At 46.9% G+C, this 24723-nt stretch overlaps 1 protein-coding gene across 5 annotated transcripts in view; it reads right to left on the bottom strand.

Annotated features, from left to right (window-relative positions):
* Positions 1–24723, bottom strand: part of SCAMP5 (secretory carrier membrane protein 5) — a 36659-nt gene that overhangs the window by 2990 nt on the left and 8946 nt on the right. For 2 of the 5 annotated variants that reach the window (XM_027572072.2, XM_027572073.2), the window contains exons 2-6: positions 6101–6164; positions 5231–5359; positions 1823–1979; positions 588–689; positions 51–168 (exon numbers count right to left, since the gene is read on the bottom strand). In XM_027572072.2, the coding sequence (XP_027427873.1) occupies positions 51–168; positions 588–689; positions 1823–1979; positions 5231–5359; positions 6101–6107 (513 nt within the window). In that variant the 5' untranslated portion in view covers positions 6108–6164. Of the gene's footprint in view, positions 1–50; positions 194–587; positions 690–1822; positions 1980–5230; positions 5360–6100; positions 6165–15235; positions 15348–15374; positions 15520–24723 lie in introns of those variants that run through there. The other 3 variants (XM_027572071.2, XM_027572070.2, XM_027572075.1) reach the window with 3 other exon arrangements.

Genomic DNA, 24723 nt, shown 5'->3' with positions numbered 1-24723 from the left:
TTACAGATCGTAGCCCCTTCCCGAAGCCACCCTCTCAACCTTGCACATACCATGCTGAGGGCGATGAAGGAAAACACAGCCACAACCGTGAACATAATGGTGGGAATGAGCATCACCACTGCCGAGCCAACGTTTGTTCCGAAGAAGGAGATGGTAGCGATCCAGCCGCTGCAGGAAGAGGCCAGCTGTGGGGCTGCCGGCATGTTGAGGGGTAACCGGGAGCCCCCCCACCACAGCCAGGAGCCATCTCATTGTCCCGGGGAAGGGCCATATCATCGGATGCAAAGAGATGAGCCAACTGGCCTGTGGCAGTGGTTCAGAAGAATCCTTTCCCATGGCTCAGGAGACAAGCTCCTCAGACATAAGGCTTCCTTCCCTTGGGTTCTCCCATGATGCTTGACACCCCCGGAAACCCCCCAAAACTACTGCAAGGTTCTCCTTCCCCTCTGCTGCTGTGCCTGTGTCTACTACCCTACCCTGAATCCTCTTGCAGGCCAAGCAGCTAACACACAGACATAAACAAAGGACATACCCAAGGTGCCACCCATGCCAGCCCTGGGTCCATCCCAGACACCCCAATCTCTTACCAGACGCCCCAGCCTGGGATGCCCACGGCCTGGATGATGCTGATGACCAGCTGGGCCATGAAGGTGAAGAAGAATGCCATGAAGCTGAAGGAGCTGTCAGTCCTGTAGCAGAGGAAATGACTCTCATCACCTGGGCAGAGGGCGAACGCTTCCCCTGTCTTCAGGAGCCCCCAGCCCTTCCAAGATTAAATGAGTAAGCAATGGACAGGAGACACTTAAAGGCCTTAATTGAGAGGCAAAAATGGAAGTGTTTACATGAATCTTTGCAAGTTTCCATGTGTTAGTCTTGTGTGAGCAACATTACATAGGAAGAGATCTCCTCATAAATGGACCACTCACATGGACAGTACATGGATGGTTGGCCCCGAAGCATAGAAATAGTTGGGTCAATTACGACAAGAATAAATGACCCCATTGTCAAGGGGATGGACAACCTTACTGGCACCAAGATATCTAGCTCCACCAGTACATGGATGGACATTCCCATAAACAAAGAGACATAAAGTCCCATTGGTATAAGAATGGAACCCTACTGACACCAAACAGTAGCCTAACTGGCATACAGATGGATGATTTGGTTGGCAAAGACATTTGAGGCCCCGTTAGCACTGAGATAGAATCTCCATTGGCACCAAGATAGATAGCCTTGTTGGTACAGGGATGAATAGTTCCATTAGCACCAAAATTGAAAATCCATTTTACACAAGGTAGACACCCATTGGCCCCAAGACAGTTAGCCCCACTCGTACATGGATGAGTGGTCCCTTTAGCACAGAGTTGGATGACATCATTAGCACACAGTGTCAGTAGTACATGGATGACTAGTTCCATTAGCACATGGATAAATGGTCCACTTGGTACCAAATCAGGTAGCCCCACAGGTGCAAAGATAGGCAGCTCCACTGAGACAGGTGGCCCCACTGGCAAATCTGACATACAGCTGCCTGGGGAAGGCAGAACTAAGATAAGCCTCATCTCTGTTATGCCCACCCAAGGAAGTGAGAAAGGAAGGGAGGAGTGAGGAAGGAGGGAACCAAGGCTCTGACTCCCAGCTCTCTCATCCCCAGCACTGAATTCGCAGGAAGCCCACCTCCTACCTGGCAGTCTGAGCTGAGGGTGAGCAAGTGAAAGTGAGTTTGGGGGGTGGTCAAAAAAAAAGTGAGAAAATAGAGAAGAAACAGGGCAGATGGGCAAAGAGACAAGGTTAGGAGCTGGGGTCAGCAGCAACCACTTACTTGAAGGCCTTGTAAATGGGCCGAAACCAGCAGACGTAGGAGCAGGGTGTGAAGAGGATGAGCCAGAGAAAGGCGAGGCCAAAGTTGGTGGCTCCCCCGCCTCCGATCAGCCACGCGAGACAGCCCACCAGGTTCACGGCCAGCGTGACGCTGTTCACTGCAGACCCAGGAGCACATGCACGCAGAGAGACAAACACCAGACATGCACACAGACACCCAGGCCCATGCAGAGACATGTGACCACCCAGACATGGACACACACACCCATAATTCAACAGACACACAATCAAACACATGCAAACAGCACAATGCACAGAGAGGTAGATACACACAAACATACATGAAAACCACAGTTACAGATATTTGCACCCAGAACCCACATCAGTGAATACACACACACACACACACACACACACACACACAGATACATGAGACACACATACATACACACACAGAAGGAGTACAGACTGTAAGAAAGAAAGCTGGGAGCTTAGACCAATTCCCCTCCCCACACCCACTCCGAGGGATCTAAGAAATCTAGAGAACAAGAGAGTCTCCAGAGCAGGAACCCAGAATCTCAGTCCAACAAGCCCCACCAAAGGGCCCCAAAGCCTCCAGGTGGTAGAAATGCTCTTCTCCTTATAAGAATGGCCTCAGCCCCTGGCCCTCCCAGACTCACAGCAATCACCAAGCCCAAGGCACAAGAAACCCTTACATCTTCTCTTGCAAGGGGCACGAAAAGTGGAAAGTAAAAGGCCTTGTAGAAACATCTCTTCAAGCCACTGTACCATCTGCCCTGCTCTTAAATGGGGCAGGAAACAATGGCCAGGATTTCAGTCTTTATCTAATTCATTTGTTACACAACTACCATGTCGCTTCCTCCACAAAGCCTTCCTTCACTACTGCAGCCTTATTCATGTCCCATCCCTCTGACCTCCTGCAGACCTGGGCTGCACTCATGCATGGTTCCCCAAGTACAAATCCCAGCCCATCAACCACACTAGAAGCTCCCCAAGAGCAGAACCCGGCTCCCACCTCTCTGTGCCCACATACTCTAGTTGAACTCAGAATCACAGGATCACCGAGTCACAGCCAGCAGAAACCTCAAAGACTTGTGCTGGCACTAACACACACCCAGGGCTTCTGACATCAGGATGCTCCCTTCCTCAAACATTAGGTTGAGTCCTTTTAAGGCTCCACAAAGACCTGCTGAATAAACAAAGGCAGGGGGGCTCAATCTTGGCCTCAAACAACCAGGCATCTGCTCGTGGCTTCTGAATAGAGCCCTTAAGCATCTCAAGGGTCATATGCATTTCCTTGGGAGCAAAGCATCTGGCAGGTGCCTAGTGAGGACTTAGGAAGGTATTTATAGCCCTTAAATCCAGCTCCTGGATGAGATCTTCTCAGGGGCAGAGTTCCCAGAGCCCTGGGACAGATGGGGTGCTCCCAAGTCTGATGGGACAATGCTGTCACCTGTGCAGGTACAACCATCTCAGAGCCCCTCATAACAAGGGTGAGCATTTCTGGGCGCCTGGGTGGCTCAGTTGTTGGGCGACTGCCTTCAGCTCAGGTTATGATCCTGGAGTCCCAGGATCAAGGCCCGCATCGGGCTCCCTGCTCAGCAGGGAGTCTGCTTCTCCCTCTGACCCTCTTCCCTCTCGTGCTCTCTATCTCTCATTCTCTCTCTCTCAAATAAATGAATAAAATCTTTAAAAAAAAAAGGGGGGGTGAGCATTTCTTCCTCTGCACTTCAGCTGCATTTCCTCCATCTCTGTTTATTGCCCTCCAATGTCCCAGAGCTCTGGAACTCCCAGAACTGATTTTATTTGCTCTTTACATAGAACAGACATTAACCTGTTTTTATATTGGTTTATATCTCTCCTTCCAGTCCCATCTCTTTCCAGCTCACTGGTTCTAGTGCTTCTATTGTAATTATTCTACCCCCTGTTTGGAACAGACATCTATTAACATGGCCACTCAGTTTTTTTCCATCTCCACTTCTCTCCCTGTCCAGCTTAGATTCCATAAATCATTACATGTTTTCTAATGCTCTCCCCTGCCTCATCTTCTGCTCACACTCCCCCTGGGTGAACAGAACTCCCATCTGTACCTGAGCTGAACATTTCTAGGAAAGAAGCCTACAGAAAAGCCCGGTAGGACTATCAATTCAGCCAACATCGAATGGATCCTGTGCATGGCCCAGAAATCTTAGGGGGTCACATGTCTTTGGATAGTGTCCTCACCCTCTGTCCACAAAGGTGCTCTCATTCTAATCCCACTTTCCTTCCTCAAAGCTCCCATCCCCACTTCTACAACACATTTGATGGGAAAAAACAGAAGCCATCAGAGGCGACCTCCTCATTCTCTTCCCAAAATCTATAGACCTACCTGCACCTGCCCCCATCTCTTCCTTCCCTCACGTTACATGGGGAAAAATGCCTTCTCCACTCAAAGGCCAAGCCAGGACTTGAAACAGAGTCTGTCTACCCCCACACTCTTTCTACCACCCCATGAAGAACCTGCAAAGACAGCATCCTTTACCTCCTTCTGGGCACAAGCAATCACCTCCCCAAGTCAGCAGCTAAGTGTGGGCTGACTCAAGGCAACATCATCTGTGACAGACCCTGGCTGTGGTTACACTGCAGGTCTAAGAGTCCTTGAGGCTGATACCCAGCACGGGAAAGCCAGCCTGCCCTCCCTGTACACTACTAAGAGGTACCTTTGACTAGCCTGGGCGCAACCAAGTTACATCTCTCTACGATGACACTTTCCTGCCAACCTGCCACCAACCATCAGCTACTAGGACCTTGACACTCTGGACCTCAACATTGTAGAACATTAGAACTCTAGATTCTTAGAGAAGTACAGACCACACAACACAGAACTCCTTGGAACCATAGTGATCACTAAGCCAACATTCTCTTTCTATAAGTGAGGAACCTGCTGCTTGGGAAGTAGGACAACCAACCCAGTTTGATCCTATATCTCCCAACTCCCAGTTAATGCTCTTTTCTCTGAGCAGTTTTACGAAGAAAGCAAGACAAATGTGGCTTTGAGACAAGGATTCCTCTATGAATCCAGAATCCCGAGGTCCTGGCAGCCACCAGAGGCTCCCTGGAAAACCACCCCAGTGGGAAGGGGAAGGGAGAACAAGAAAAGAGAAATGATCCTGTGGACAGAGACCCTCATCCAGATGCTCTGTGAATGGAAAGTAGAGGGTGGGGGATGAGGGAAACTGGGGCCCAGATTGGGGATCAGCCCATGAGAGGAGGCTGCTGGGAGATGGCCCATGCAGATACTGCAAGTGTGGCTGAGGGGCAGCCAGGCCTACAGGCCGCCCAGCACCTACCAGCCTTCCTTCCTCCTCTCCCAGCCCGCCATGGCCCACCCCCAACACATAGCACTCACACATCCAGAGGTAGTAGAGGCGCTTGGTCATGCTGAGATGCTGGGGAGGAATGTCTGCCTCAAAGTCTTGGTAGAAACATGGCTTCAGGGGGATGAATTTGGGCAACGGTGGGAAGTTGTTCACTTTCTCTGTGGGTGAAGCATATGGCATGGCATCACCTTGAATGTTCCCCTCCCCGACAACCCAGTATGATTCTCTTGCCCTGGTTTCAGCTGCCCCCAGCCCGAGGTCACAGGCTGCACTGCTAACCCCACCCAGCCATCCCTGCTTCCTCAAGTCTGCTCTGAGGTTCCCAAAGTAACCAAAGGCCCTGAAGCAGTGTTGCAGTCTCTCAGAGGAAAAATAATAAATGCTGTCCAGTTCCAGGCAGATGAAGCAGGATGGGTGAGCCTGGAGACAGGGGTTCCCGTGTCCACTCCAATATTCATGTTATCCGTTCAGCCGGTGGCGTGGGGCTTGAGCTAGATAGTCTCTAAAGGTCCCTCCAGCTCTGGCATTCTGTACCTGAGCCTTTGGAAACCAACAACTCAGAAATCTGAAGGAAAGGCTCTCAGAGTATTAAAGAGCAATGGGGACAGAGGAGACAGGGATTGAGCCACCTGCGCTCTTATCAGTCAGGTGGCCAGCAGGACCAGGGCATCAGGATGCTCAACCTCTGGTTCCCACAGTCAGAGACCTGACAGAGAGCTAGACAGTGTCAGGCTGAGGGTCTTGGATAGACAGGGCTCAGTGGGGGACCGGGGAAAGCCTGGGGGCAGGAGGACAGAACAAACGTGACCTCCAAAAACTAAAGGGGATAAGGAAACTAGGAAGGGGGCCATCCACCCTCTGCTTGCTTGCATGTCCTATCCACATGACACTGTCCTTACCTGCCATGATGGCACGGATGGCACCAGCCGGCCCAGCGGCCTGCCCACGCCTCTTTGTCCTGACCTGGAAGGAAAGAAAAGCCCGAGCAGGATAAGGATCAGGCCCGGTGCAACCCAGACCCTCTCTCAGCCCCTGCAGGGCTGGAAGCTCCCTGGGGCAGAAACTGGTTCTAACGCCCACAGTGGGATGAGCCCAGTGGAGACAGCTCCACCGGGTACCTCCTTCTAGGACCTCCCGCCGTTTACCTCAAGGCACAGCGTCTATCTTCAGAAAACCCTATCCAAGGGTGGGGAAGGAACCTGGGAAGGGACCCCATGAGGCAAAGGCAAGTGACAGAGAAGGCCTAAGGAGACTAGAGACCCCTGAAAGAGAACCTTGACCCTGAACATGACAGACCTAGCATCAGTCACAGGCTGGCCTCCCCTCTCGCTGGCCTTTGCCTTCAGTCATTTGTTGGGGATGTGTAATGTGTCAGGCACTGGGGAGGCAGCGTGAGTAAGACAGATGTGGTTTCTGGGGCGCCGGGGTGGCTCAGTCGTTGAGCGTCTGCCTTCGGCTCAGGTCATGATCCTGGGGTCCTGGGATCGAGTCCCGCATTGGGCTCCCTGCTCAGTGGGAAGCCTGTTTCTCCCTCTACCACTCCCCCTGCTTGTGTTCCCTCTCTCACTGTGTCTCTCTCTGTCAAATAAATAAAATCTTAAAAAAAAAAAAGACAGATGTGGTTCCTGCCCTCTGCATGAAACCTGTGCAGTGCATACTCTAAAAGGGAAGGGTGGCTATCATGAAAATATGCATTATACATAGCAAGGTATTAAAAGTCAATATGCGGGGTAGCAAAAAAAAAAAAAATTAAAGTCAAGATAGTGTTAACTTTGAGGAAGCAGGGAGCAGAAGCTGAGGTATTGGTAATGGTCTATTCCTGGGTCCGGGAGCTGGTTACACAGTGTCAACTTTGTGCAAATTCATCAAGCATGAGATTACAATTTGTGCACTTTCTTGTGTGTTATACTTCAATTAAAAGTTCGCTTTAAGGGCACCTGGGTGGCTCAGTTGGTTAAGCAACTGCCTTCAGCTCAGGTCATGATCCCAGAAAGTCCCACATCAGGCTCCCTGCTCAGTAGGGAGTCTGCTTCTCCCTCTGTCCACCCCCACCCTGGCTTGGGCTCATGCATGCTCTCTCACACACGTGCTCTCTCTCTCTCACACAAACAAAATAAATAAAATCTTTTTTTTAAAGTTTGCATTAAAAAAACAAAAACAAAACCCTCCCAGTCAAATTTCTCTGGATCCTACTAAAGATTTGGGCAGTTGTAATCTTTTATGGCCCCTTTGTGATATGAAATCAAATGTAGATATAAAAACCCAACAACATCTACCACAAAAGGGAAAAAGACAGGCATGGTAGAAACCTACATGAAATGATCCCCTTACACAGCTGCATTAATTGTAGCATTGTTTGTAACACCGAAAGACTGGAAAAATCTACACATCAATTGGGGATGATGAAATAAACAGTACAGTCATACAATGGGCTGTTCTGCAGTTTTTAAAATGCTCTCTGCTGTGGAAAGATCTCCACGATTACTAGTCAATGAAAAAACTACATAGATATAGAACAACCTAGACAATAGGCAACAAAAGACATAGAACAGTCAAAACAGTATGCAATCTTTCATAGTAAAAATAAAAAAAAAGGAGAGGAGAGGAGAATAAAAATATTTTTTCCTTTTGACCCAACAATCCTACTTCTGCTTTTTTACCCACAAATAAGAAACAATAAATACATGTCATTCAACGTGATACTATTTTGCAAATAGCAAAATGTTGTTAGTAACCTAAATGCAACTGTTTGAATAAACTATGGTATATCATTCAATGGAGTACTACATAGATGTAAAAAAGAATGAAGAGGATCTCTATTAATTGCTGTGGAATGATTAAATGGAAAAAAAGCAAAGTATAAATAGTATGCTACTTTTTATGTAAAAAAAAGTGGGGGGAGAAGAACCTGCATACGAATTTGCTTATGTTTGCAAAAGAAACGCAGGAAAAGTAAACCAGACACTATAAAATGGTCACCTACGTGATAGAAGGGCTACAATGACTAGTGAGACTTCCCTGGGTAAAGATTTACACACACTTTTGTACATATAATATCTTACATACTCAAGAACTTACACCAGAAAGAAAAGCAAACCCTAAAATTGAAATAAACAAAAGCAAATGACACTAACTGTACAGGACATTGATAACACGACCACATAGAAAAAAGAACTGGCCAAGTAACTTGATCAGAGCACTCTGTGTTCTCTTAAAAGGATATATCTCAAGGATAAAAATAACTGGAAAGAAAGCTTAAATATAAGCAGGTTTATATAGTGTGGTGACGCTGAAACTCTGTCATGTGTCCCATAGGAGAGGACATAGCAGTGTACGGTTTATTGTTGGGACCTGGGTTCTCCCTGTTAAAATATGGGGAGAGAATATGCAACGTGGGATGATAAGAGCCCTGCGCTGTTGGATTTGAAATGGAGGAGTCAGTATGAACCCATGGCTTAAAAAACATCTATGGCTGGTCTCAAGCCAGGACAAGGAAATACCAGGATAGCCTAGAACATCTTGTGGTACCAGAAATAAGCAGGTATTCAACAAATGGACGCACGTCAAAAGGACACCAGTTTGAAGGAGCTACCACCAGCCAAATCTGAGACAATTAAGAGTCTCAAAAATATGAATGACAGTAACATATGACATCCTGAATGTTAAACAATAATCCATGATACACCAAAATGCTCTCAGGAATTTTCATTTGACGGCAGGGATCACAGGTGATTTTAATCTGCTCCTTTATCCTCCTCTGTATTTTCCTAATTCTCTACAATGAATATACATGACTTTCTTAATAAGATGAATAATAAGTGCTATTTAAAATGTAAAAGTCAGGGACGCCTGTGTGGCTCATTTGGTTGAGCGTCTGCCTTCGGCTTGGGTCACGATACCAGGGTCCTGGGATCGAGTCCCGCATCAGGCTCCTTGCTGGGCGGAGAGCCTGCTTCTCCCTCTAGCTGTTCTGACTGCCGCTCCTCCTGCTTGTGCTCTCTCTGACAAAAAAAATAAAATCTTTAAAAAAAAATAAAATAAAAAATAAAATGTAAAAGTCAAAAATAAGTATCACTATTTTGTGAAAAAAAAAAAAAAATCAATGAGTTCCAAAGGAACACTCTTATTTTTAAAAAGAGAGGGAAGAGCTCGTCTTTCTAGAAGAAAGGTAGCCATAAATGTAGGAGTGATAGAATTAAAAAATCTCCCAGTTCCATAGTCACAAATGTAACTGCTGATTCAGGCAAGGATCATCAATGGCTGCCAAAACCACTGGACCAGAGGCTGTGCGGAGGAGAGTCACAGTCTCAACGTACCAGTCCAAAGATGACTTGCTAACTACAGAGGGGGACAGGCACTTTTACTGTGAAGAAGCCTGGCAGATACAACCTTAACCAAGTGATCAAACTTAACATTACCGATAACGGGACAGACAGACATTATGGCCTCCCAGTATGATGCACCAACAAGGACACAACATCACCTACGTAGTATTCCTGCCCCAAAATGTTTAACTTGAATCCAATCATGAGAAACAAGGAGAAAAATCCAAGTTGTGGAGCATTCTAAAAACTAAACTGGCCTGGGGCGCCTGGGTGGTTGAGTCAGTTAAGCCTCTGACTCTTGATTTCAGCTCAGGTCATGACCTCAGGGTCCTGGGATAGGGTCCTGGGATCAAGCCCCACGACACGCTCCCCACTCAACAGGGAGTCTGCTTGTCTTCCTCTCCCTCTGCCCCTCCCCCTACTCATGTGAGCGTGCTCTCTCTCTAAAATAAATAAATCTAGGGCGCCTGGGGGGCTCAGTTGGTTAAGCGACTGCCTTCGGCTCAGGTCATGATCCTGGAGTCCCGGGATCGAGTCCCACATCGGGCTCCCTGCTCAGTGGGGAGTCTGCTTCTCCCTCTGACCCTCCGCCCCTCATGCTCTCTCTCTCTCTCATTCTCTCTCTCAAAATAAATAAATGAATGGAATTTTTAAAAAAATAAATAAACAAATCTATAAAGAAAATGAGTGACTATTAAAAATAAAATAATAATTAATAAAAATAAATAAAAACTAAACTGGCCTGGGCTGTTAAAAAATGCCAACATCCACAGGCACCTGCCTGGCTCAGTCGGTGGAGCAATTCTTAGGTTACTTAAAAAGCAGTAATTGTGGCTCCCCGAGGGACAGAAGAACTGAATAGATATGGAGCAGGAGGGAGGAATAATTTTTACCATGTATCTTTATACCAGCTAATCCAAGACACCATCAATTTTAAGATATATCATTATCTTATTTACCAAAAGAAAGAAAATACACTGCCAACTTGTTATTTGTTCAGATGCCAAAGATTTTTAAGACACATATTAAAACGTTTTCAGAAATATCAAAATGGTGATCTTAGAATCAGTGAAACTTGGAACGTCTTCCTGAATTTAAAAAAATCATGTAGGGCGCCTGGGTGGCTCAGTTGGTTAAGCGACTGCCTTCGGCTCAGGTCATGATCCTGGAGTCCCGGGATCGAGTCCCGCATCGGGCTCCCTGCTCAGCAGGGAGTCTGCTTCTCCCTCTGACCCTCTTCCCTCTCATGCTATCTTTCATTCTCTCTCTCTCAAATAAATAAATAAAATCTTTAAAAAAATAAATAAATAAAAATAAAAATAAAAATAAAAATAAAAAAATCATGTAAATGTACTACCTGTTCAAAAATACAAAACAAACAAACCAGGCAGAAGAGGATGGGCTGGCAAAGAATGGGAAGGAGCAGCCACCGAGGCAGGAGGAAAACCAGGAGAGCATGGAGTCTCCAAAGCCAGGAGTGGCCAATGGACAAATATGACAGATGCCACGGAGAGGTCTGGCATAAGAAGGGCTGAACACTGAAGTGTGTATAACACTCAAGAACAACCAGTCAGTCATCTGCGACCGCAGCAAGAATGGTTCTGATGGCCACGGAGTGGGGTTGGGGGAGGGGGAGCCGGAGTAGAAGTCAAATTAGAGCTAGTTGAACATGCAAGCTGAGAGCAGGTGTAGACAGCTCTTTGAAGAAGCCTGCCTAGGAAGACAACAGAGACAGATACTACCTAGGTGGGATATGGGTCCAGGGAGGGCTACAGTTGATGGTTGTTTGTTTAAGATGGAAATAAGCTAGAGGTGGGAAAGATCCAGGGAAAAGGTGCGATTACAACAGAAACAGAGGTTAACCGATGAAGCGAGCCCCTAAAAAGGGGAGAAGCATGAGGTCCACCCAGGCACATCAAAAATGAGATCGTTTTATACATGCTGTTTTATAACCGTTTTTTTCCACTCAACAATATCTCTCGAAAATTTTTTCATGCCAGTGATTCAGGTTATCTCAATATTTTTAGTGACTGATCAACTGGATCAACACCATCAGGGCTGTGAAGTGGCCAGGTGTGTCACGGGCTGATCTGGCAATTCCGAGGGCACAGCTTCAGGAAGTGGTGGGGTAGAGGCCAGCTGCCAAGAAATGAAAACAAGAGGGAGAGGAAGAAGGGACAAGTCTAGCAGACTCATCTTTCAAAAAAAAAATTGGCTGAAATTTTAATACACACACACACACACACACACACACACAGAATATCAGTGACAACACTGAAACACCATGTACCAAAAGATGAATAGTAGTCATCTCTGGATAATGAGATTGTAAGTTATTTGTTTTCTTTCCTTTTATCTTTATTTTCTAAAATTTCTACAATGGTCTCATATCACTTTTGCAGTAGGACAAAGCAATAGGTTTAAAACAGCAGTAGCTGGAGGAGGACATAGGGTTAGAAAAGTTTATTGAGGTAGAATCCTTGAATATATATGTATATATTTAGAAATGGGAGGAAGGCATTAGGGAAAACAGTGGAGAGTGAAGCTACAATAGAGGCGAAACAGCTGATGGGCCCCGGGACGCTGGGAGACAGGAAGGGCTGGCATCCATAGCACAGAGTAGGCACATTAGACTGGAGCCCTCCTTCCACTGTGATTTAGGAAATCGAATTCAAGAAAAGGGGAAACCTGGGTGTAATTTCGCTTCCCACACACCCACCCAACCCCCCCTCCCTGGGAGTAAAGAGCTTTGGGAGAGTAGTCCACTTTGAGATACTTCTCCCACAAAATGGAATGGGGAGCTGATGGGAAGAGGGGAAGGGTTTCTACAAGTGATAGAAGAACAGCTGAAGCCGGAGACCAGGCACAGACGTAGAACCAGACTGCCCTGGTATGTGATAGCCCCCAGAAACTTCTGCATTCTGAGTGTAGAATCCAGAAATGAGGGGTCTGCTGCTGGAGTGGGACACACAGGCAAAGTGGTATGGCTGTTGAGGGCATGAGCCAGAGAATGGTTAAAATCCTGCACCATGGGGTCCAGGAAGGACAAGGAAAGTGTCATGCTCATGGGACAGAGGAAATGGAGGGGCCAGAGAACTAGAGGTCTCCTTGAGGTCACAAAGCAGATAAAACAGAAGTTGGACTGTGTTCAGAGAATACTGGAGTTTAAGATTTCAGAGGCAGTCACATGCCAGTGATGACCAGACTCAAATGTGGCTGGGAGAAAGGGTGGTAAAGGGAGGCAATGAATTGAAAGACCGTGGTCCAGCACTAAAATCCTCCATGAGGGGTGCCTGGATGACTCAGTCGTTAAGCATCTGCCTTCGGCTCAGGTCATGATCCCAAGGTCCTGGGATCGAGCCCCGCATCAGGCTCCCTGCTCCGTGGGAAGTCTGCTTCTCCCTCTCCCACTGCCCCTGCTTGTGTTCCCTCTCTCTGGCTGTCTTTCTCTCTGTCAAATAAATAAAATCTTTAAAATAAAATAAAATAAAATCCTCCATGAAAATAAGGAGGGACGGGGGGAGGGGGATTGCAGATAATAACTTAGATTGTGGAAGACTCAAAGGAGGAGACTCTAACCCTGCTCCAGCCTGACCCCCATCCTGCTCCCACGCTGTCTCCAAAAGGTGTGCCCACGGTTACAGAGAAATCAGTGTAGCAAAGCATGGATGACTCAGTGCAGGAGAAGCCAGAGCACAAAGTAAGGCTGCTAAGATGGAAGTTCCCCACTCTTGCTCTACCTCTGGTCCCCTTATCCCACCCCAAGCCACACATCCCCAGTCCTGGAGTCCCAGAACTATGAATCATCCTCAGAAAACAGCACTCTCCTTGCATTGCTATCACTGTCCTATGATGACTCTTCAGCACCCCTGCTGATTCTGAGCCTGGCATTCAAGGCCTTGTGTCAATCAGCTACAAACTTCCCAAACCACCACCTTTACTTCTCTACCACTGGCTGATCTGCTTCCCACACAACCCAGTTTCATGCAGGAGATCATGTCTAGCCACCCCCTCGATTTCCAGTGCCCCTAAACCCTGTCAACTCTAAGTCCTACTATTTGCTCACATCCCACCTCTTCTGGGAAGCCTTTCCAGACAACCATGCCTTACATCCCACTGCTTAAATTCTGAACCAGTTATTGGGCAGCAAGTGCTCACTCATTCTCATCCAATCTTCTCCTCACTCCCTGATGGATGAGACTTCCAGGAGGGACCCAGCACAGGGCAGGGCAAAGAGCACAGTCAATCCCTGTTCTTGCTTAAGACTGGAAAACCCTCCCAGGGGGTGCGAGTGGAGCACCTGCTGCCCTCCCCCAGTCAGGCTAATCCCACAACTTCTGTCAACCCTGCATGTACCAAACTTCCTCCAGGCAGCCTTCAGAGATTCCAGGCTGTCAGCAGCGAAGGAAGTGCAGCCTGTAGAGGAAATGCTGTGGGGAGGGGGCAGGGACGCAGAGGGAGGAGGGAGGAAAGGAAAAGAAAGAACTGGGAGGGACACTCTAAACTAGAACAAGCAGCTTCCTCAAGGGAGGACAGTACTTAGTCCTATTATTTCGTCCCCAGAGAAAGGTGCTGGCAAAGAGCCGCCCAAGAGGGGAATCAACTTGTTCAGAGGCCCCTATCCAGAGCTCTCCTCCCAGGACCCCACTAACTCTCCACAGGGTTTCTTACACCTAAGACCCTCTTTCTGTGACAGGGACACCCTCTCTCAGCTCTAGGGACTTTGCCTCCAGGCCCACCAAGCAAGCCCAGGTCAGATCTAAACTAGTAAGATTTGTGTAGCCCCAAGCAAAATCTCTTGTCGGTCATGCCCCTGCAAGAACCATCTCCCCCTGCGCCTGTGCAGGTAGAGCAGGCAAAACACAGGCTGCAAAATTCTCCAGACTTCCCCTACCCCATGGGCACAGTCACATGGCTGGGTCACAGGCGCGCCTCCCCAACAGCTGTGCTTAATTCCCACCTCTTTTCCCATACCACTCCCAGGGAATGCCCTCTTGACTCTCCCCCATCCAAATCTCCCCTCCCCCAGAAAGTCTATTCACTGGCTCTTGCCTCCCTTTCTCCTTCTCTCCCTGGGAAAGTCTGCCAGGCCCTAGCTGATCTCCCCATCCCGCAGCTGAGGCATTACCGGTTTGATCCGCCAGAGATGGTGAATTCTCAGTAGGAGTCTCTACTTGGTTTCCCCAACCCCCAGGCCAGGAGCTCCTCGAGGCAGGGACAGGGATAGATTCCCAAACACCTCTCCCCCATCCTCATAGCCACCTCCTGCCAATATTGGAACGAGCTACATCCGGCACTCCCAACTCACCACCCCAAAACCCTAGGGGAGCCCAGGCTCCGTCAAGCCAGTGCACCCATCCCCCGCCGACTAAAGGTCGGCAAACCAAGGGAGGCGACGGGGGACACAGCCTGGGTCCACCTGCAGGCACCTCTTGTGAGGAAGGACCCAAAGGAGGCCACTGTCATCCCGCCACCAGTCGCGTGCGCCATCCCCAGGAGGAGGAGGCTGGTTTCCAGGGAACACCAGGTGGGGCTGGGGGGAAGGAGGGCCCAAGGCCCAGGCTCCAGAATCCAGGGGTCTGACGTCACCCAAGACCCGGGTTCCCTCTGCGGGAGCCAGGAATGGGGATGGTGGGGGTTGGGGGACCTGGGGGCACGTGCGACGATCTTCTCCCGCCCCAAATTGGGAAGGTCACCTCGACTCCGCACCTCTCCAGCAGCTCGGCCCGCCCCTGCATGTAAAGGTGAAGCGTAGGGGGCACAAAGCTGGAGAGTGGGTGACCACATCTCGCCCTGCGCCCAGCTTCCCTCGAAAGCCCTTCTCCCGGTCTTCAGGCCCAGGACTCACCCGCCGCTGCCGCTCGGTAGCCGAAAGGCCGCCGCGCTGCGCTGCGCTTCACCCAGAGATGCGGCGCGGAGCCTGCCGCGAGCCGCTCCGGGGCTGGGGGCAGGGAGCGCGCGCGCGCTCCTCGGACCGGCTCCTCACGCGCCCGCGCCGCCCGCGCCCGCAGCAGCAGCCGCTCTCGCGAGACTCCCGCGCCACCTCTAGGGCCGCTCCTCCTGCGCTCGCGAGAAGGAAGGCCTGGCCACCCCTCACCTTACAGGAACTGTCCGAGGTGCTAAGTTCCCAGACACAGCCCGATCAGGTGGTTGGTGGGCACGGAGAGGACAAGAGTACACAGAGAACTAGAACGTGGAGAAAAAGACCCAGAGATGGGAGCCTGGTACCAGTAGCCAGAGCCTCAGCTTCCAAATCTGTAAATGGGGAGAATAATGCCGATCCTAGGGGCTGCTGGGACCGTACCAGAAAGAAAGAGAGAGAAAGAGCTCTGTGAGCAGGATACCTGATGAAGGTCCTTCAGATCCACAGGCCCGAAGTAACAGAGAGAGGATAGAGGATGGAAAATCATAGATGAAACAGAGATAAGACATAAGGAGAATGGACACAAAGATCCATGGAAAGATGGACATAGAAAGACGAGAGGAGAGCCACGAACACAGAGACATAGAAACACGGAGAGACAGAGATAGAGAGACACGGAGAGATCAAGATTTGGAAAGAAAAAAGACATGGGGAAATAGGAGAGAGAGAAAAAGAAACATGATGAAGTGAGAAAGAGATGAGAAATAGGGACAGGCAAACTACACAAAGGAATAGAAAGACAAGTTTAGAGAGACACAGAAAAAAGAATGAAAGAGATTGTGATAGGCAGAGATGAACACCTAAAGAGAGTAGAGACCAGGGTAAATATTTAAAAACCTGGAACTAATGACAGTTAAGAGACCCACTTGGAAAGATGGGGCTGGGAGTGAAAGACAAGCTTTTATTGTGAACGGTGTTGACATTGCAAACCTCCTGTGGGATCTCAACAACCAGGGCCACCCTCTGTCCTCCCAGCCAATGGCTCCTGCCCTCCACAGTGCCCTCCACTCACACCATCCTGGGCCTGGAAGGGGGCCTTAGTGGGTGGGAGACACTGAGGGAATTCTTTGCCCAGAATAAGGGCCCATTGTCTGGCTCTAGCCTGCTGGGAGTGGGGCTGCACTACCACAGCTGGGATGGAAAGGGGGTGGGAGGGAAGAAAGGCAGACCAGAAATAGTGAAGGAGAGGGAAGACAAGGAAGGGAGTCTCAGGGGTTATGGAAGTTTGAGTAGGAAGTATAATCTAGCTACCAAGCCAATCAGGAGGGGAGAATCATGTGCTACAGGGCAGGACCCTGGGTTCTGCTGTTAGTCCTGTCCCTGGTTCACTCACATGGTCACTGTTCTCTGTCCCTGCTATAATGCAAGCTTTAGCTGATTTACAGAGCTCTGGGGAGGACCCAATAAGAGGAGGAATGGGAACCTGAGGACGTTGTCAAACATGGCTCCTCCAGGAGAGATGTTGGGAGTCCATGTGAGCCTCGGGAAAGATATAGGAGTTTACATGAGCCTTTAGAAGAGGGGTCTGAGGTCCACATTGAAGTTTACAAGGTATATGTCTGGGATCCACATAGAATTCACAGAAGATATCTTGTGGTTCATGTGGATCCTACAGGAGAAATGTTTGGGTTTCCATCTGATGACCTCAGATGACTTTTCCCCAGTCAGGTGAATCAGAAGGGCCTCTTATTTGTCCAACAACGAAGGCAGGAAAAGTATCCAGGTCCAAAGTCATAAGCCCATCTTTGTCCAGTAGATTACACCTTCAGAGTGTGGGTAAATGGAAAGGAACAATGTTGTCAGTGATGACAATCATTTAAACAAACTTTTAGACAACAAGCATTTGCTGATCACCTACAATGAGAAAGAGCATAATGCAGTGGTTAAGGATATGGACCTAGAAAAAAATAATAATATGGACCTAGAAAGCAGACTGCCTGCCTTTCCCCGGCTGTGTTAATTTGATCAAGGTACTCATTCTTACTGAACCTTAGTTTTCCATATATATAAAACAAGGGTGGTGATAACAGGACCTGTATCTAGGTTTTCTGTGACAATGAAATGAATTAACACATGTAGACACATGTAACACAAGGACAGTGCCTCTTACACAGTTAATAAGTGCTTGTTTATACTGTATGCTAAGCCCTGGGAACATGTCTTTCTCATGGTTAAGGGCAGGAATGAAAAAGCCTTAGACAAACCATGCAATAATATATTTAGAGCTTCTTCTCACATGTGGTGAATGTCACATGCCACTCACCAAAGCATGTCATATGGCTAATATATGAAAGACAGAAGACATGCTCTCTCTAGAGGATGCAAGGCATGACAAACAGTGGGGATGTCTAATTGCAGGGAGACAGCAAGTAACTGGGAGCAAGAATCCAGTCACTCATAGGACCAGCTCCAGGCTGCTTGTCTTTTCTTGCCTAGCTATGGTTGAATGAGGCATGTCCACCAAAGGGTCTCTGGGATAGTCTCTATGTTACAGGCCAGTAAGCAACTGAAAATAAAAGAAGATTTTTCTAGCATTTACTAAACCCTTAATATGTCTGAGTAAGATGCTAAGCCCCATGACTATTCCATGAAGTTGTGTTATTATCCCCAATTTGTACACGAGGAAAGGGAGGTTCAAAAGGTAAAGTGCTCTGCCCAAGGAAATGAAATGGATGTATCTAAGAAATGGAAGAACCAGTATTTTTAGGTTGGGTTTCCCCAGAAGCAGACACTGGAATAAGGATGTGAGTACAAATGGTCTTTTTGAGAAATCATCTCAGGAAGCACTAGTAGAGGAGTGGAGGAAATTGAAACAAATAAATGAATGGAAACCAATTCAGGGTGCAATAATGAGCAGGTTACCACTGTGGACAATGGTGGGGGGAGGGCATCCTACTGGGGACCCCTGGGACACAGTGCAGAGTGCAACACAGCTGTCCCACCAAACAAATGAGGAAACTAAGTGTTGAGAGCTGCTCCTGGCACTTTCAGACTTTCCTGTGTGCCTTCTGAGCAGAGAAAGCCCTCAGGCAGAAAATCCCAGGGGCTTGCAGAAGTCATCAGGAATGGTTAAGGAAGAATGGAGAGAGCACTATGTAGTAGCATCTACTACAACCAAGATCTAAACCCAAATCCATCTGGCTTTCAAGCCACATCATGCTGCCTCCAAGGTAACCCATTAGTCCTGTGGAAGTTTGCAATTGGAATCTCCTTTCTTAAGAAAGAACCTCCTGCTCCCTCCATCCCACTCCATGCTCCCGGTCTTGTAAGATGCCAGGTCCCTGACGCTTAGCATATATGCCTGATCACATAGCACTGCATATACAATGACATACATTCCTGCCTGCAGAACCATGGCAATGTCAGAGCAGCTCATCCAGTCCACTTACTACTCAGGTGGACAACCCTGAAACTCAGAGAGTTCACCCTAGGCCTCCCCATACAGTGCCTCTCCCCTCCATACCTCCTCCCTACCACCCATTTCCCTGTGTTTGTCTTTTCTCCCCAATCAGACTGGAAACTCCACCAAGGCAACCCACAGAATGGGAGAAAGTATTGACAAATCACATATCTGATAGAAGACTTGCAGGTAGAATATATGAAGAATTCACAAAACTCAATAATACAATGAAGAATAACTCACTTTTAAAATGGGCAAAGAGGGGTGCCTGGGTGGCTCAGATAGTTAAGTGTCTGCCTTCAGCTCAGGTCATGATCCCAGGGTCCTGCGATCGAGTCCCGCATCAGGCTCCCTGCTAGGCGGGGAACCTGCTTCTCTCTCTGCCTCTGCCTCTCTCTCTCTCTCTCTCTGACTCTCATGAATAAATAAATAAAACATTTAAAAATAAATAAATAAATAAAATGGGCAAAGAGGGGGACGCCTGGGTGGCTCAGTCGGTTAAGCGGCTGCCTTCGACCCAGGTCATGGTCCCAGGGTCCTGGGATCGAGTACCAAATCGGGCTACCTGCTTCTCCCTCTCTCTCCCTCTGCTTGTGCTCTCTCTGTCAAATAAATAAAATCTTAAAAAAATAAAATAAATAAAATAAAATGGGCAAAGGGATCCTGGCCTGGCTCAGCTGAGCTATGACGGGCATAGATGGGCAGCTCCAGGCTGAAGGTCAGGTATGGGTCTGTTCTACACTGTTTGCAGTGTCTCTCATCCATCTTTCACCAGTTGGCTAGCCAGGTGTGTTCTTTTCATGATGACCGCAGGGGCACAAGAGGGCAAGCAAAACACCCAAGCCACCTTACAACCTAGGCTTGGAAGTGGCACAGTAGAAAAAGGTCGGCTTCTGCCCACACACCCTTGGGCCAAAACAAGTACCATGTCTGAGCCCCAAATCAAAGGGCAGGGTCCTGCATCTGCATTTAGCCACGTTACCTGGCAAAGGGTGTGGTTAGAGGAAGGAGCAAAGAATTAGGACCAAAGATTCTCAGGCACACACCTCTCTTGAAAACACCCTCAAGAGTAGAGGCATGGTCTAGGGAGAAAGGGGCCTTACCTGGAGCACCCACCTCAAATTTGAGCTCACCTTTGACTAGAGATCTCCAATAAGGAAGCAGTTGACTCCGTATTAATAATTTTTTTAAAAGCCAATATTTGAATCACTGAATTCTACTCCAGAAACCAATATTGCCATGTATGTTTACTAAGCATAATTTAAATTTAAAAAAAGCCAAAAAAAATAAATAATAAAATGGGCAAAGGATCTGAGTAGAAATTTCTCCAAACGAGGGGCGCCTGGCTGGCTCAGTCGGTAGAGCATACGACTCTTGATCTTAGAGTCATGAGTTAAAGCCCCACATTGGGCATAGAGCTTACTTGGAAGGAAGGGAGGGAGGGAGGGAGGGAGGGAGGGAGGGAGGGAGGGAAGGAGGGAGGAAGGGAGGGAGGGAAAAAGAAAAGAAAAGGAAAGGAAAATTTCTCCTAAGAAGATATAAAGATGCCTGATAAGCACACGAAAACATGCTCACCATCATTAGTCATCAGGGAAATGCAAATCAAACCCACAGTGAAACACCATTACATATCCACTAGAATGTTCATAACCAAAAAGAGATACTCAGTATTGACAGGGACATGGAGAAATTGAAACCCTCATACACTGCTGATAGGATTGTAAAATAGTGTGGCCACTTTGGAAAATAGTTTGGCAGTTCTTCAAAAAGTTAAACATAGAGTTACTGTTTGACCTAGCAAGGTATAAACCCAAGAGAAATAAAAACATAGGTTCACAAAAAAGCAAATTTGTTTTTTTTTTTAAAGATTTTATTTATTTATTTGAGAGAGAGAGAATGAGCGATAGAAAGCACGAGAGGGAAGAGGGTCAGAGGGAGAAGCAGACTCCCTGCTGAGCAGGAAGCCCGATGTGGGACTCGATCCCGGGACTCCAGGATCATGACCCAAGCCGAAGGCAGTCGCTTAACCAACTGAGCCACCCAGGCGCCCAAAAGAGCAAATTTGTTGCAACTTCATTCATAGTAGCTAAAAACTGGAAACAGCCATCAACAAGAGATGGATAAACAAATTATTATATATTCATACAATATAATATGACTCAAGGAGAAAAATGAATGAGCAATGAACACATGCAACAATATAGATGAATCTAAAATACATTATATTAAGCAAAACAAGCCAGACCAAACAAAAACAAAAACAAAACCATACTATATGATTCCACTTATATGAAGTTTAACAACAGGAAAATTAATGTGATACAAACAAGTATAGGGGTTGCTGATTGGGGGTTGGGCAGGCGGGTGGGCAGACTTACTAAAAGGGGACAGAAGAAAAATTTCTGAGGTGATAGAAATACTCTAGATCTTGTTTTGGGTGGTAGTTACAAGTTATATAAAATTATCAAAACTTATTAAACTGAAAACTTCAGATCTGTGTCCTCTATTGTTTGTAAATTATAACTCAGTATTGTTAGCTTTAAAAGATCGGGATCACTGGAACAGCTTGAGTCTAGGAAACAAGTACAATTCCCAACCCCCAACCTCTCGCCTGTGTAACAAGCCCTGTCAATGGCCACTCCGCAGTGCTTCCCTTCTATCAGCAGTGCCTACAACAGACCACTTGGGGGCAGCCACGCCTGCCACGGCTAATATTTGCAGGAGCTAATTTTCCACCAGCTAGGTTGTTCTGGGGCAGCTAGAAGTCTGGGTGCTGCTGTGTAGCCCGTTGGCCTACACAGCTCATCTTCATCACCACCACCTCTCATAGCCTAGCCAGCAGCTCCGAACATGCAACACCCATTGCTTACTACTTGTTGAGTTAGAACAAAAGTGTCCATCCAAACCTGCTCCCACTAACTGCAGGCACAGCACACCCCGGGTCCCTCAACTTCCCATCCTCTGTCCCTATCGTTCCTGTCAACAGCTGGGCATTGCTCATGGTGTTCCTTTGGCTAGCTCATTCCTACTCATCCTTTGAGTGCCCACATGAGTCTCAGATCCTCTGGATACCTCCCTGGACTAGATGCCTCAATGCCTTCCTTTCCTGCCACACCATGGTATGTTGTTAACTAGGTATCTGTCTCCCCATCAGAATGAGTTCAGGGCCAGGGGTGAGGGAACAGACCTACATCTGTGTTACACACCATCACCCCACTGCCAGTCTCAGGGACAAGGGAACTTGGTTGAGTAGTGTGTTTGGCTACAACTGGCTCTTCGGGGAAAAAATGTACATATATATATGCTTATTAGAAGTTTTACTGATATAAAGGATGTGTAACACACAACGTATACATAATAAAATATACAATACAGTTTATTGTCAGTTCCATATAGCCAGTTGATTCTCAAAGAATGCTTTCATCAGTTTTTCCTTTACTCTTGCCTGCATAGCCTACAGTTACAATTGATGAATGAGCATAGATAATTAAAAAATAAATAACAATAAATCAAGCTCTGTATCTGTAGTGTTTGCTAATTTCTGTGATGTAAGTACTTCCACCATGGCTGATTTCAAGCTACCAATGTGATGTTACTGAATGCTGCATGGGGCAAAGATGTCCCACAGCACACCCTTACATAGTATTACCACCACACAACTACAAGAAGCCTAAATTAATTCAAGGGCATGAATAGTAAAATGCCATAAAGTTATTAGAACGTGATGAGTTTTGAATGATGAGTTGACTATTACTTTTCTTTTAATGCAGCATACTTAATTATAAGCTGATATAATTAAATTTTTAATAATGGTTGTAGTTTAACAACCAGACTACAAAATGAAAAATTTAATAATTGACTCTCATGGACCAGTATGAGCTGCTTCCAGCACTAGTATTATGCTTTTCACTTTTGATTTCAAGGATTTGGCTGCTTTACTCTTTTGTTTTTATATGCAACTTACTATGAAAATAAAAACACGGTTATGCATATTCCTCCAAAAAAATTAAATCTTTTCGGGCTGATTAAAACAATAAGTAGTTACTATCATACATGACTATCCCAGGGCACCTGGGTGGTTCAGTCGGTTAAGCATCTGACTCTTGATTTCGGCTCAGGTCATGATCTCATGGTCATGAGTTCCAGCCCCACATTGGGCTCCATGCTCAGTGTAGAGTCTGTTTGAGATCGGATTTCTCCCTCTCCCTCTGTCCCTCCCCCAACTTGTACTTTGTTTCCCAATGAATGAATGAATGAATGAATGAATGAATAAATAAATAAATAAAATCTTTAACAACAACAAAAAATATCATACATGAATGTCCCTAGAACATTTTTGGTTATCACCAAACTCAGAGACTTATTGCCCTGGCCTTGTCTTCCAAGGGTGCATGGGCCACTGGATGCTGGGCTCCTTTGCACACTTCAACTCTTCCCTGGGTCCAGGTCCCTCGCCTCTTCCCAACCCTCACCTCTCTCTGGAACTGCTGATGATCAGCTCCAAAATCCCCAATTCCATAGCATGAAGAATGGTTTAGCCTCCACTTTCTACTCTCTTAAACATTTTAGTCTGAAAACGATTTTACATTTTTTTAAATTATTCATAACACCATAGAACTTTGTAAACATGAGCTATTTCCCAATATTTACTATATTATAAATTAAAATATTTCTCTACAATTTCATTTAAAATAACAATAATAGGGGCACCTGGGTGGCTCAGTTGGTTAGGCGACTAACTCTTGATTTCAGCTCAGGTCATGATCTCAGGGTCATTAGATCGAGCCCCATGTGGGGCTCCATGCTCAGTGGGGAGTCTGCTTCTCTCTCCCTCTCTCCCTCCCTCTCCCTCTGCTCCTCTCCACCTTGCTCATTCACTCTCTCTAAATAATAATAATAAACATAAATTCATTACATGCTAATGTAAAAAAAAAATCTTTACTTAAAATAATTACATTTTCCAAAACAAACACAAAAAAAGTAGTGAGAAATGTGGCATTGCTTTACAATTTTGCAGATCTCTTTAATATCTGGATTAACAGAAGACAGCTTAAGTCCCATATCTGCTTCCGAATTTATTTTTTAATTTTGGTGGGGGGGGTGGGGCAGAGGCAAAGGGAGAGAGAGAATCTCAAGCAGTCTCCACATCCAGTGCTGAGCCCAACAAGGGCTTGATCTCACAACCTTGAGATCATGACCTGAACCAAAATCAAGAGTTGGACTCAACCAACTGAGCCACCCTGGTGCCCGCTTCTGCATTTAATCTGTTGTAATAACACATATCATGAAACCCTTGGAAAATTCCACTGTACCTTCATGAAATAATAAGAATGAAAAAGGCAAATAATGTCTTACTATTGTTATAAAAACAATTTTGACCTCACAGCCCCCACCCCCACTAAGAAAGGGTCTTAGGGACCTCCGAAGATCCCTGAATCCCACTTTAAGAACCACTCACTGTTCTAGACTATGTCCTGGGAGTGGGATGCTGACTTTTCACACTCAAAGAAGCCCATCATTCATTCATTCAACAAATACTGTGCACTGAGTATCAGACACTGTTCTTGGGTGCTGGAGATGCAGCTGGGAATAGAACAAAGTCCCTGCCCTCACAGAGCCTATATTCTAATGAGAAGAAAAGTAAACAATAAACAAATATGGTTATGTCAGGTGATAATAACTGCCATGAAGAAAAATAAAACCAGAAAAGGGAACAGAGATTGAAGAGGGAGGAGTGTTATTTTAGGGTGGTCAGGGAGGTCTCTTGGAAAAGGTGACATTTGAGCAGAGCCTGAAGACTATGAGACAGAGTCGGGGGGATGCGCCTTCCAGGCCGAAGGAGGCAAGGTATGTTCACCGTGTTTGAGGAAAAGC

The sequence above is a fragment of the Zalophus californianus genome, chromosome 6, assembly GCF_009762305.2.
Source record: "Zalophus californianus isolate mZalCal1 chromosome 6, mZalCal1.pri.v2, whole genome shotgun sequence".
Classification (NCBI taxonomy): Eukaryota; Metazoa; Chordata; class Mammalia; order Carnivora; family Otariidae; genus Zalophus; species Zalophus californianus.
Note: the sequence above shows the minus strand (reverse complement) of the source record. Positions and strands in the feature narration are given on the sequence as shown.